Source organism: Carcharodon carcharias, chromosome 7, assembly GCF_017639515.1.
Source record: "Carcharodon carcharias isolate sCarCar2 chromosome 7, sCarCar2.pri, whole genome shotgun sequence".
In the NCBI taxonomy this organism is placed as follows: domain Eukaryota; kingdom Metazoa; phylum Chordata; class Chondrichthyes; order Lamniformes; family Lamnidae; genus Carcharodon; species Carcharodon carcharias.
The window spans coordinates 130,253,750-130,267,897 of record NC_054473.1 but is presented as its reverse complement, the minus strand read 5'-3'; the positions used below and the strand labels follow the sequence as shown (position 1 = coordinate 130,267,897).

The 14,148-nt window shown below is 47.7% G+C and overlaps 1 protein-coding gene across 1 annotated transcript in view; it reads left to right on the top strand.

Annotated features, from left to right (window-relative positions):
* Window positions 1–14,148, top strand: part of carmil2 (capping protein regulator and myosin 1 linker 2) — a 180,505-nt gene that overhangs the window by 54,390 nt on the left and 111,967 nt on the right. Inside the window, exons 8-9 of the mRNA XM_041191410.1 lie at window positions 6,835–6,923; window positions 13,934–14,028. Of these exons, the coding sequence (XP_041047344.1) occupies window positions 6,835–6,923; window positions 13,934–14,028 (184 nt within the window). The remainder of the gene's footprint in view (window positions 1–6,834; window positions 6,924–13,933; window positions 14,029–14,148) is intronic.

Sequence of the window (14,148 nt, the reverse complement as noted above, 5' to 3'; positions counted from 1 at the left end):
ATTGTGAATGTCCATAACAGCAGAATGGAAAGGTGGGAAAGTGAGGAGCAATGGTGCTGTGGGAATGTTTTCAGAGAATCAAAGTCTGAAGAGCCGCTCATGAAAAGCCTGTCTGGAGTGATGATGTCCCAATTGCCTCCTCCCTTCATCCTCCTCCCTTCATCTTCCTTCCTTCCTCCTCCCACCCCCTCTTCCTTCTGAGGTACTTGTCAAAAGTCTGGTGGCAAGGGCTACATCCTTAAGATTACCAGGTTGTGCAGGACACAGCAGACCAGTAGGAATTTGGAGACACACCCCCGTGAGTATTGAAGGGCTCTCCAGAGTGGTCCAGGTAGAGGAACTGTTGATGGAGATCACTGATGGTTAGCTCCATAACTTTTCTGGTCTCAGCATGGCTCTCATTGTGTGAGCCCTGTCCACCCATGATCAGGTGGTGAAAGGGAGTTATGAACCCAGTGTAGAGTGGTAGCCCTTCTCGCCTTCTTGTTTATTGTGGTGGCTTGAAGATAATGTGATCAACTGACTACCACAGGATAAAAACACTGGGGGGTTCTGCCAGAATAGCCAGCATTTACCAAAATGATTCTCCGTGCATGGTCACACGCCAACGGCACATTCAGGGAGTTGTGACTGTGGTGCATCTCCCCATTGAAGTGTGGACCCACAGACCTATGTACGTGCAGCCACTGGTTCCCTCCACCATTGCGAATCCCACTATCCTGGCAAAGTCACAGGCCCGCTCCTCCTGTTTCTCTCTGATTAGAGAGAAAACCGTAAAATCCCCTCTCCTCACATACAGGATCTCAAAGATCTCCCAGATGCAGCGAATCACAGCAAGCTGAGAGATGTTGGTGATGTCACCAGCTCCAGCCTGGAAGGATCCTGAGGAGTAGTAATTGAGGGCGATGGTGACCTTGACAACCACTGGCAGCACCTTGGTCGCTCTGCTCTGCGGCTGCAGATCTGGTTGGAACAGGTTCTATAGTTAAGTGACCATCTTCTTGGTGAAGTGGAGCTGCCTCAGACACTACTGCTGAGGGAAGACAGGAGGAGTGCTCTCTGAGAACCATTGGTGGCTTTGTCCTTCTGTGGATCACTCTCCCCCTCCTCCTCCTCCCTCTGTGCACAGCTTCTCCTCTATGCTCCCGTGCTCCATCTCCCCGTGGTGCTGCAGCCCAACAGGAACTACAACTGTAGCCCCCAGGACTGAGAGCAATCTTTCTGCTCAGAGACCTTCAAGATCCACACAATTTCTTGCAAAGGTTCAGCACCACTTCCCTTCCAACCCAGAGAACCTGTGTGGGCTCCAACAACACAGTACACAGGACTTCCACTAACTGTGCAACTGTCAAAAGTCAAAAACACTTTACTTGAAAATCTAATGCTGATGCCTTTAAATATTTTAAGTGGGGAGTCCTTGTGAAGTGGCATATTCAGCTGTGCACATTTAAAAGGAGACATTAACAGGACTTGTACTGTTAAAAAGTTGACATGGCAGGCACCAAATCAGCATTCGACACTGACTGGTGTCACAATCTGCCCAGTCTGCATAATTCTGTTGTGCACATGGCATGTCCATGGCGATCAGTGTGCTTTACGCCATACATTACCCAAAGCAGACCCTCCACCATTTTAATCACATCCAGGCTTCTGCAGCACCGAAACCAGGGGTGCCACGGAGCTGAATGTTACAATCACTGTATCTAATTAACATCCGACCAGTGACCTGCTATTGACTGAATTGTATTTTTTTAAAGGTAAAAAATATTACAGTTAAATTTTAGTAAATTTAAAATGCAATTGCTATTTACCACTGAATTTTCACCTTCACCCAAATTCCTATTTGTCCAGCCAATCCAATTGCCTGGACAATATGTGTCAGTATAACTGGAGGGGGCTGCAGCCTGGGCTCTGGAAATCCAGGGAATTGGCCAAGTGCTTCCTGAGTGTATTTGATTATGAATGTAGATTTAATCTCAATTCTACTGACTTACACACGGGGCAGGATTTTTAGGTCAGCGGGCGGGCGCGATTGACAGGCACGATTGGCAGGCCTGGGAGTAGCCGGGGAACGGACCGCCGACCACGATCAGCCCCGACCGTGATTTCACGCTGGCTGGCCAATTAACAGCCAACCAGTGTGAAGCGCGTGCTGGAATGGTCAGTGCTGCCATGGTGGGGGTGAGAGAAGGGTGAGCGCTGAAGTCAGCGCAGGCACGGGGAGCCTGGACTGAAAGCTCCCTGAAGGCAGAGAGCTGCCTCAGGGAGCTGAAGATTTCAAAAGTATTAAATAAAATCAGAACAAAAATGTCCAAGCATCACAAACAGTCACCTGAAGATATACATTATAAAAATTCTGTCCATAGGTTTTTATATTTTTTGTTTAATAACGGAAACCTCATCCCACCCTTGGATGAGGTTTCATGAAAAATTTAAAGGCCGTCTGGCCAATTCGCCCGTCTGCCAGCCATAAGTTTGGATGGACCATGAAAAATCGGGAACATTTACACCTTTAATGGACTTAATAGCCCTCTTAATTGTCGGCAGGCATGCTTCCGACTTTTGCCCCCACCGACCGAAATATCACGGGCTGTTTTACACTTGAGTGGGTCGGGTGCACACCCGCATGCCAACCTGAAAATTCTGCCCATGGTGATTGATTAGTCAATGTGATTATGATTGATTCCTATGACAGACAGCTTGTCAATGTAAGATTAATGTTTACATGATACTCAAGTTTCCACACATGAGACCAAATACTGGGGAGTCCATACTCGGTCTATTTTAAGCCTATTGCACCCAGACCTCTACGGGGACTTACTGCGAGTCTGATTTAATAGTTCTATAGTGAAGACAGTTCAAGCACAGAGCATACTGGAGTAAGTGAGGACTTTAAAACAGGAATTTGGTGAGAGTGGAAACTCAGTTATAAATTGTATGTAAGTAGTACATCAATTGTGTTTTTATCAAACTAAAATTTAGCAATTTGTTTTTTAGCTTAAAAGCTGAAAATCAGTTGCCAGTCAGCTGTCGGTAAACCAGTGGCCAGGATTTGTGTATCTGGTTGCTGACTGACCAGCCATCGTGGCAGTGTCTGAAAGGTATTTAACAGAGGGAAGAACGTTCAGCACAGTGAGCTGGGAATGTGAGTGAGAGAGATGGTGGAAGCAGATAGTATTGATTCATTCAAGTGCAAATTATATAGGTATAATTCGGGATATGTATGAGTACTTTGAGGTGTGACATGTGGTAATTATAGCAGGCTTGGGAGGAATAGGTAACTTCGGACTTACAGAGCTAGAAATTTGTTGCCATAGCAGCGCTCAAGACCTACCTGCACTTCCTGGTGAAGCAATGCACCACTGGCCACTTGCTGTGTTGCTGATGTGATATTGCTGCAATAGAGTGCAGACCCGTCCCATTGAATGGTTGCAATCCTGAACTCACATAGCTGAATTGGCAGATGTGATGACATGATCCCTAACTCCAATTAATAACCAGTTAAGGGTCTCCTCCCACACAAGAAGTACCTTACCAGTGGCAGAGAGTGCATATGTCACGTGGTGAAACCCAGCGGCATTTTTGTGGGCTGAGGTGGGACCCTCCTATTTGGGCACCTCCCCAAGGTACTTCCCACCCCCTCACTAAGTGTTCCCTCCTTTGCTCCTAAACCTGGTCCTCCACACTCCCACCAGCAGGGCCTGCCAGACTAGCCCCCAACAAAATCCAGCCGCTCATCTTTGAATCTAGCTTTCACAACTTCTTGATGTTGAAGACTATCTACAATCACAACCGAGGCCTCTGCTCCTGATGGATCTGCTGGGACTAAAGAGCTGCCAACCATCTGATTGGTCAAAAGCTCTCAGAGGCAGGACTTTTTCCTTGATAGGGATGGAAGCCTCACCCTGAGCCAGTTAATGCTTCAACGGCTGTAAAATCAACTTGGGGTGACCCAGCCAAGCAGAGGCGGGCTCACCCCCAACTTTTAAGGGGCGGGGCCACCACCGCTGTAAAATCCTGCCCATGGTGTTCACTTTGCAATAAATTACATTGCAGCAATAATGTGCTCCCTTTAGTGTACAGCCTGCCCTTAAGCAGAGCAGGCTAGCTGGACCACTTGGTCTGCAAACAATTCTGCTGGGGCCCTTTTCACAGACGCTGCAGACAGAATGGAGTACAGGAGAAGCAGTGGTGGAGCTGCACAAGCCAATGCAACAATCATTCAGATGAGTTCAAGTTTATGGGCTAGATTTTACCGTTGGCGAGTGGGGGTGGGGCCCGCTTGCCGACACAAAAATGATGCGCGGTGATGTCGGACGGAACTCCCGACATCACCACGTCCCATTTAAATTTTCAGGAAGGCAGGGGCGCAGCAAAATCAGTTGCGCACCTGCTGACCTGTCAGTGGCCAATTGAGGCCATTGACAGAGCAATTAAAGTAGTGGACCTGCCCGTCCAACCTTAAGGGATGAGGAGTCATGTAAGGTTTTAAAAATTTTAATAAAGTTTTTTTGGAAATTATGAACATGTCCCAACTCATGTGACATTGTCACATGAGGGGACATGTAAGGTAAATTTTTTTTCTCTTTTTAATATTTTTGAAAGTAGAGGCAATCTCCTTGAGGCAGCACTTAGCCTCAGAGAGATGAGTGCGCTCTTTCGTGCGAATGAGCGCACTCTCGATTTTAGGCATTCCCCCCTGCCTGCACAGTGAACGCATAGCGCTTCCCTGCAGACGTCACGCTGGGCGGGCCTTAATTGGCCCGCCCACGTAAAATGGCAGCGCACAGCTGATCACAGATGGCGATCGGCTCCACACCCATTCCCGACCGGCCTGCCCGTAAGGGAGAATAATTCTGCCCCATGTTCCGACATTCATCTTTACCACACTACATTGTTAGACCATATTTTTGCAAACCTTCTGAGCCAAACCCACAGGGTTACAATATGTTCGGCATTGCTTAGAATACCATTTCCTGTGCTTTTACCATCATCAGTAGATCTTATACCACCACAATGTTGAGCAGTCTAGCTGTGCAATTTAAGAGGTTTGACTATACAGTCTAAACTTAGAAATATTTGCTGGTCCTAGTGCTGTGAGCTACCAGTGTTGGCATTCTGTGAAATTTTTGGTTTCTGACAGAACAAAGGAAATTATTCAAAAGATACAAGATCAAAAGAAATAAGAGTAGGAATAGGTCATTTGATCCTTCAAGTGCACTCCACCATCCAATAGGATTGCGCCTGATCTTAGACCCACATTATCCCCATATCCTTTCATTCCCTTTGTAATCTCTCTTGAATATATTCAACATATGGAGAAGAAAATGTGGAGCCAGTATTTCCAAGGGGTACAAGAAAGAGCAGCAGACACATCTAAACAAAGTAACAAAATTAAATAAAATAACTGAACAGAAGTTGTTACTTTCAAATAATTTTATGTTAAGTATGAAAACTAGTTCAGCCATGAGACATGATTTAACTTTTTACTCAAACAGTCTGCAGAGGTGGTGTTTCTGAGCTTTGAAATCTTTCTGCAATTGGGACTAAAAGCCAGTGTCAACTGGCTGCATGGCATCATGATCTTAAAGGAGGCGGCCCATTAAAAGGTTGCCTTCGTGTTTGCTGTCCAATTTTGGATGGCAGGCGGGTTCCTGAGGCGGGAGACCCAATCAGACGGCCCATAGGTATGGACGGCTCGCAGCCCCATCAGGAGAGATGGATGCTGCTGAGGCAGGTAGGAGACAGTGAGGCAACTTGCAGTGGCTCAAGAAGGCAGCTCACCACCACCTTCTCAAGGGTAATTAGGGATGGGCAATAAATGCTGGCCTCACCAGCAAAGCCCACATCCCATGAATGATTCCTTGTACCTGCAGACTCCAGGCTCAGTGAGAGGACCATCCAAGGACCATTCGGGAAAATCCCGACAATGTCAGCAACTTGTCCCATTTGTTTCGCTAATTGACCTATTGTCTACTTGTTACCACTGGGCAGGTAGCTCCTCACATGTCGATCCCACCTCCAGCAAGATTGCTCAGAGACAGGTAGGCCAACTGACCCAATGTGCTATGTTCAAATTTTGCTCCTGGTTCTGCATCTGCGGGACTGATAAGATTCCACCCTCCTCTCGCTGAGGCTGGAGCCTGCAGGTTCATGGAAGCAGCCTCCCAATCCCATCCCAGATCAGCATAGATCGAAGTTCTACAGCTGCAGCCACAAGCAACACCTGTGGCTCCCCTGCACAACGATGAACTTGCAGCTGCGGCTATTCCTGATTTTTAAATTTTCAGAAGGCATCAGAGAGCAAGCAGCTCCTTGTTGAAGCTAATTTTTATTCATTCATGGGATATGGGTGTGGCTGGTGAGGCCAGCATTTATTACTCATGTACAGCAATTTACCAAAAGATACCTGATAATAAAAAATAACTAATAATCTCAAAATTATTATGATAACTGGCAAAGTTATTTTGAATGAAGCTCAAAGTAGATCAATTTACAGAATTTGACTTCTTCCTTCACATTTAACAGCCCTTGAACTCCCATTTCTTCCCAATGTAATTCAGATCTTAATGTCTTAATGTAGCCATTTTTTTTGTTCCAGTTTCAATTTTTTGCCCATTTCTTGGGGAAGAGAGAAATTTACCGCTTTATGAGAAATATAATTTTAGTGTTTGCCAATACTTTGGACAACCTGTAACTGTATCAATCAATCAGGAAAACTGGCAATTGACAAACCTGAATACAGATGACACAAAAGTGGGTAATGAAAGGAAGAAATCTACCTGATGGCATTGCTAATGATGTATTCTTTTTAATATTCTCTGTCTCCTTCAGAGCCCCGATGTGATAGAGCAGGTCCTCTACGTGATCAGTTTGTCCACTAAACTGGAGGAGCTGGTTTTAGAAAATGCTGGAATGAAGTTGTAAGTAACCTATCGGATTAAATTGTGTTTCCATTATGTTAACAATTATTAATGCATTTTTCTTCCCACTTTTATCTTGCAAGTTACTTCCTATTTTGATGCAGTCCCATTGGTGTTTCCTTGTATAACATTCATACATGCTCACTCTGGCAGAGGTTGTGAATAATGATAAGTGGGAATTTTGGCTGCTATGCCTGAAGGGATTGAATCTGAGACTATTCAGATCTTAATAGTTTAGCTATTCATTGCCTTAACCAGCTGAGCCATTAGTGTAGCCCCAATTGCTCATAACTGTCAGGAATAATGGACCTCTAGTTCAGTTTGTGAGGTGACAAAAGGGTAATGAAATATTCACTTGGCCTATCTATCTCCAAGAAGAATGAAATCGTCCATTGTCACCCTGTCAGGAAGATATAATAATTCTCATAATATTATTGGAATTTATTGTAAAATAGAATAATAGTGGGATGTGTCCATGTGTCTGTGTGTGTGTAAGACTTAATTGAATTAGAGACAGCTAGCCTGAGTGCTTTGATGTAAGGGGAGAAGTTAGGTTTGAATTGTTAATTAGGTAAACATAGGGAAATTTAGAAACTTAGGTGTCAAGGGAAGATTTGCATCTTTAAATAAACCAGACTAGGTTGTTTTCAAAAGATAGAGTGAAATGTGTCATCTAACCAGATGAAGTTTAGAAACAGTGTGTTTATTTTTCCCAAAGATTACTGGTGAAACTTAGTGCAATGAGAGGTTTTTATTATCAGAGGCATGAAGTACAAAGACATAGAGTGGAATTTTCCCAGAATTGCAATAAGTGCGGTAGCGGGCAGGTAAAATGGAGTCCTACCTGCTGATGAAAATGGCAGGTTTTCACAACGTATCTTCCCAAGGCCGCCTCATTATATATCCACTCCCACGAAACACGCTGTTTCCATGGCGGGCGGGCTCTCATTTGCCCGTTCACCATCACCCCGCTGTTGCATCACTCTGGCCATCATCTTTAAAAGGCAGCTGCCAGCACAGCGCTCATTGCCACCAGCTCACCACCGCTGCCCAGGAGACATGGCCAGCAAAGGCAAAAAGACTGCAGCCCCCTGCTTCAACAACAGGTCCATCGAGCGACTGCTGGATGTCGTGGAGGCCTGATGGGATGTGCTCTACCCCCACTCTGGCCGCAGGATGGGTAGCAATGTCACCAACCCGGCTAGGGAGGCGGTGGTCAGCGCGAAAGCCCTGCAGAGGAGGACAGCCACCCAGTGCCGCAAAAGGATGAATGATCTCCTCCATTCCACCAGGGTAAGTCACTGTTTTCATCACTCCCAACTCACACACTCACAAACCCATCACACATCCACAGGGCCCTCACTCACTCACTCCAGTGCAAGGGGCATCACCATTCACCCTTTCACATGCACCGTCATCGTCTTCGTCCTGTCCATGGGACCACTCTCCACCCACACAGGCCAGGCATACTTATCATCTGGGCCAGCAGGCATCCTGATCCACTCTCCCCATCTCTATCCATGCAGGACAAATTGGCTGACAACAGGCGGGAAAGGTCGCAGACAGGTGGAGGGATGCCGGAAATCAAAATTCTGACAGAATTCGAAAACAGAGCCATGCAGCTGGCCGGCGATGACTGGGACCGGTGCTGTGCTAACGGTGAGGTCGGCGCTGCTTTGCCAAGTGAGGATCCAGCAGTGCTACATCCATCAGACAACCATGCTGTGAGTGATGTGTCCTCTTTCACAGGCCACTGCCATGCATTAATTATCTCCCCTTGCTTTCGCAGGCACATCTGCCAAACAGCCGACAGAGTCCATGACCCAGGGCGTCCAATAAAGCTCCGAAGAAACCTCTGAAGAGGAATCTGAAGGCACCTGCCCTGAAGTCCTGTCACAGCGCTCACCCACGCCCTCTACCAAGGCAGAGACACGCACCTCGGTGGGGCCTAGTTTTAGAGTAACCTCGGGATCACAATCTGGTGAGCACATTGCACTTTCTGATCCACAGCAGGTGGAAGCAGGGACTTCCCAGGTGCCCGGCACTCAGACGACTGCTGGAGGCCAGAATGTTGCTGAGTCCGAGTCAGATGACGAGCCTCTGGACTCGGTCATGTCTCCGTTGCTGAAGCTGCGAAGGCAAGCTTGGGAACTTCAGGAAGTGATGTCTGCTGCACTCCTCAGATTGCAAGGCGCGATGATTGATTCCATCCATCTTCAGGCTGAGGTGTTAGCGCTGGCATTGCAACGCACCGAGGTGAACACTGGCAGGATGGCAGCCACCATGGAGACCTTGGTCCAGGACATCACTCCTGCACTGCTGCATGGGCTTAATGCCATCAGTGATGCCATAGTTGGCCTCCAGCAGTGAGTACTCAAGAGGGGTGCTGGGCAGCTCGATCTCACTCTCCAGCTACCCCTTCCATTCACTGAGTCAGCCTGGGGCCCTCGGGCACCCATAGGGAGGAGGATCAGCAGGTGCACGCTCTGGGGCCATTCATCCAGGTGACTCTGGGGGTGACCAGCCCATCTGACTCCCCTCTTCTTGTGACCTCCGCAGCTCCAGCTCCACAGGCCGAGGAGGGTGCCACTGCCACACAGCAGGTCCCCGAAAGTAGGCCGGGGCCCTCCAAGTCTCAGCCCCCCAGAGGATGCCCACCAAAATCATCACAGACAGGGTTTCACAGTCAGCAGGCTGCCTCCACCTCCGCTGTGGATGTCCGTGGAGCAACAAGATGTAGCGGCAGGATTAGGAAAGTTAGGTAAAAGTAATTGCACAGCCTGGGCACGGGTGTTGATCACTTGTACTTCCTGTTCACTATTGTCAATAAACTCCCAAGAATGTCACCCTGCCTGTGGCTCCTTGTTCTGATGAGCAATGTTCTTGTCACTCAGATGTGAAACTTTTCTACACAAGATAAAGGCAGGTGTCTCAGTCCAGGGTCTCTTCCCTTTGCTCTGTGCAGCCTTCAGACCACAATGATGGTCCAGTCGCACACTGTCTGGAAACATTACTGATGCCTGCACCTCAGCAGTGCTGGTCATTACTGCCAGAATGTAGGGGGCAGGTGCCAAGAGTTCTCTCATTCTTTTTGTGTGCTCTCAGCACCTTTAAGGTGGGGCTGGCCCCCATCACACCAGCATCTGCAACCACTGATGCTGTGCACCATCTCCTCAAGGGCTGAGGGGCTGGAGCTGGACACAGCAACAGATGCATCTAAGGTTTCATGTCTGCGTCTTTGAGATGGCCCTGATCATGGAACACACGTGAGCTGCCCTCAGCCAGAAAGGAGTCAGACATTCTCAGAGGCTATGTGAAGATCTATGGAGTGTCCTCACTGCATGTTGTCATCATCCTTCTGCGATCAAGCGACTATTAGGGCCTCCACCGCATCTCCATGATAGGAGCATTCTCACAGAGGGTATTGGTGCTGCCATAAGCCAGGCTGCAGTCAAGCATTCACAACTGTGATGTGAGAATCTTTGGGGACACCTCACTGCATGTCATCATCATCCTCCACAAATCTGGCAGCTATGAGGCCTCCCAAATGCGCCTGCCTCGTCTAGCCCAGTGTGAGAGCCTCATCCCCATTGTCGTCATCACAAAGGACCCCCTCACCCTCATCCCTATCAGCATCCTCCTCCTTGGAGGAGGCGTGCAGCTCCCCCATCTCCTCCTCACCCTGTTGCAGCGCCAGGTTGTAAAGGGCGCAGCAAACGACGACGATGCGTGACACCCTCTGTGGACTATATTGCAGGGTACCACTGGACCGGTCCAGGCATAGGAACCGCATCTTCAGCACCCCGATGATCTGCTTCACCAAGTTGTGAGCTGCTGCGTGAGCCTCATTATATTGTTACTCTGCTGCAGTCTGAGGTCACTGCATGGGTGTCATCAATCACGGCCTCTGTGGGTAATCATTGTTCCCAAGGAGCCAACCCTGCAGCCTCTGTGGATCCTGGAAAACTGCAGGGATTTGTGAGTGACTCAGGATGTAGGCGTCGTGCACACTCTCTGGAAACCATGCACACACCTGCAGGATGCGTTTCTGATGGTTGCATACCAGCTGTACGTTCACTGAGTGGAAGCCCTTGTGGTTGATGTAATCCACCGAGTGTAGTGATGGAGACCTGAGCACCACATGAGTGCAGTCAATCGCATCCTGCACCTGTGGGAATCCCGAGATCAGGGCGAATCCAATGACCCTTGTATCCTGGCTGTCCCAGTCCCGGGCGAAATGCCATGGAGAAGATGGCATCCATGACCTCATGGATGCATTTGTGGGTGGCGGATTGTGAAATCCAATAGTGGTCCCCTGTGTATCCCTGAAAGGAGCCACTGGCATAGAAATTGAGCGCCACAGTCACTTTCACAGCCACTGGCAGTGGATACCCTCCATGTCCCCTTGGTGCCAAGTCCTGCAGTAAGTGGCAGATGTAAGCCCCCAGGTCCCTAGACATGCACAGTCGTCGGTGACACTGGTTCTCAGTCATCTACAGGAACAGCAGGCAGCATCTATAGACCCTGGATGTCGCTAGGCGCCGACCAGCCACTGCTCACTTTCTCATGGGCAGCATGTGTGGGAGCACCTACTGCCCCTTCTTCATGAGGTTGCTGCTCCTGCCTTTGCACAGCCAGGAGCCTCAGTCACTGTCCTCCATCTTCTATGGTCTCTGTCAGCCATCAGGCATACAGCTAGGTCACCAGGATCCATGATCCTGACATGGTCCTCCTGCAACATGAAAGAGAGAGAGACGTGGTTATCATGGTTGTACTTAGCACCTTTCCTGGCTCTGTGTGACTGCCCCTTCCTGCTTCCCAGAGAGTGAGGGTCACCTCTCGGATGGCCAGAGATGAGTGCACTGCATGGCTGCCTTGTCAACCTGTGACATGGGGGACATTGGTCCAAACCAGGATGCTGAGATTGGAAGGGGCTGTGATTGCCTCCAGCAGTGACTGCTACGTGGCCAGCATTGGTGAGGAGATTGTACAACGTGTGCAGTCCAACTGCTCCACGGTCCAATAAAGTGGTGGTGGACTCGAAGTCTGTGCTGGGTCGGGGGGATGGAGGTATGTAATGGAGCGATTGGTGGCCCTTTGGTGCCTCCGCGATGCTTGCATGGGCAGGCAGGCTAGGAGCCTGACCCCAAACAAATCACTGTGGCTGCGGCTGATCTGTCTTAGTTGCAGAGGCATGGCCAGTTTATACAGGTGTCCCTAATGCGTGGCCACTTCCCTCACTTACCCTGCCCCCCAACCTGTGCATAGGATGCAGTGTCATGGCAGTACTTGACACCAACCCCCCCTCCACATTCTCCTCTGAGGCTGGGCCAGCACTTGCCCCCCAGACACCCCCCACCCCTCAGCAGTCACCTCTAGGGCCAGGCATCAGTTTCCTCACACCACGGGCGCCTCTGAGACCTGTAAACAGCAGGCGCGCTGTGGAGAATGCTGCTGCTCACTCACCTCAGTTCCCCCAAAGTGAAGGCCACCAAGAGCACGTTGCACTGTTATGAAACAAGTCAGCGTGCTTTCCTGCCCACATGGACGGACGATAGGGCAGGGTTCCAAGAGCCTGGTGGTATGGCCCTTTAATTAGATGCTGATGCATTACAATTCACTCCCCGCCAACCGGGAAACGCAGCCTGCTGTTGGTGGGCTGAGCAGAAAATAGCGACCTGCCTTCATGCTGTCATGAAATGGGTCTCGCCATATTTTCTGCACACGCCACCAATCACACTCACCACCAGCGGGCTCGGAAAATTCCACCCATAGTGAAACAATGGGTATTTGCATTCAAAGGGGAAAATATGTATAAAGAAGCAAAGGCTGTGCGTAAGGGTCGGCATTTTAAGATGTTACAAGTGTGCGAAAAGCCTTCAGCATCTATGCCTCAAGCTGCTGTCTTCAAAGGACTGAAGTTAAGAAAACTCACTTTGAATTTGACTTGTTCAGGGTATCATGTTTCTTTGCCTGGGTCTTTTAAAATCTATGCGTCTTACTGTTGCCTTAACGAAAGTATAACTCGGAGGTAGATTGATTAGGGGATTTAGAAGTTATCATAGTAGTAATTTGTAGATCCATGTGTGTATTTAAAATCATTTCTCTTAAAAGTAAATTAAACATTTATTAATATAAAACCTCAAAGACTTTGTGGTCTTATTACTACTGAATTCAAGGCATGCATCTCAAAATTTATACAAACTGAAAACAAGTTGTGGCAATTTGTTTCAAGTTTCCCTTTGAGATTTGAACAACTCAGCATTTACCATCGGCTGTGTCATAAGACACCCACCCTATTCAATACCCTTATCAATGATGTACCAAATGGCATTAAAAGGGATTACACTGGAGTGTCTTTTCCAGGTACTTCTGGAGCAACCTATTTAATCCTTTTAAAAAACCTCACTAGTCTGTTGTGGTTTCACAATCACAATAGCTTGATTTTAGCTTGAAATGAAATTATATTTAACTTAGTTAATGGTTGAACATATTAATTTTTACTTTATACAAATAAACCATTCTTTACATCAGTGTAATTCAGAGTGTGGCTCAAATGGGCAAAGCTGTTCGTACAGGTGCTGTTGGGAGAAGTTATTTTAAATAATTAAATGCCAGGCCATGAATTTGCGTGTTGCCTGCATCACCTCAATCAACCATAGGGCAATCACACACCGTGATACCTGTGGCAGCAAACAAGCCATATCTAATTTTTAGCCCAAAGTACCTTCACTGATTGGACTTGAGAGAAAGATCTTCACATCTCACTGCATGGGATAAACTGGGTACTTCCTTGAGTTTATTCCAGCGAAATTTTAGTCTTGTGATCTAGCAGCAGCTGTAGGTTATTCCTTTTCTTCATTTTCGACTGTGCGCTGTCATCATTCTATCCTAAGTAAAAGAAGGAAAAGAGTGATCCAGGGTTACAGGCCCCCAATTTTTATGTTGCTGCAGTTATGTTGCGTTTTAGTCAATCAATGTGTATGTTACATCATGTCTTACTGTTTCAGTGATGCTGGGCAGAAAATAGCACTGGCTCTAGAAGAGAATTTCCACCCTGTGCTTCACACGATAAACCTATCAAACAACCAGCTGGAGGATAGAGGTAAAGATCCTCACTTTCATTGATTTATTTCTTACCGGTAAAATTGTTACACAGCTATTTTGATACTGGTCAGAATTTTTTCCAGTTTTAGTCCAGTTCAAGAACAAATTTACCACCATG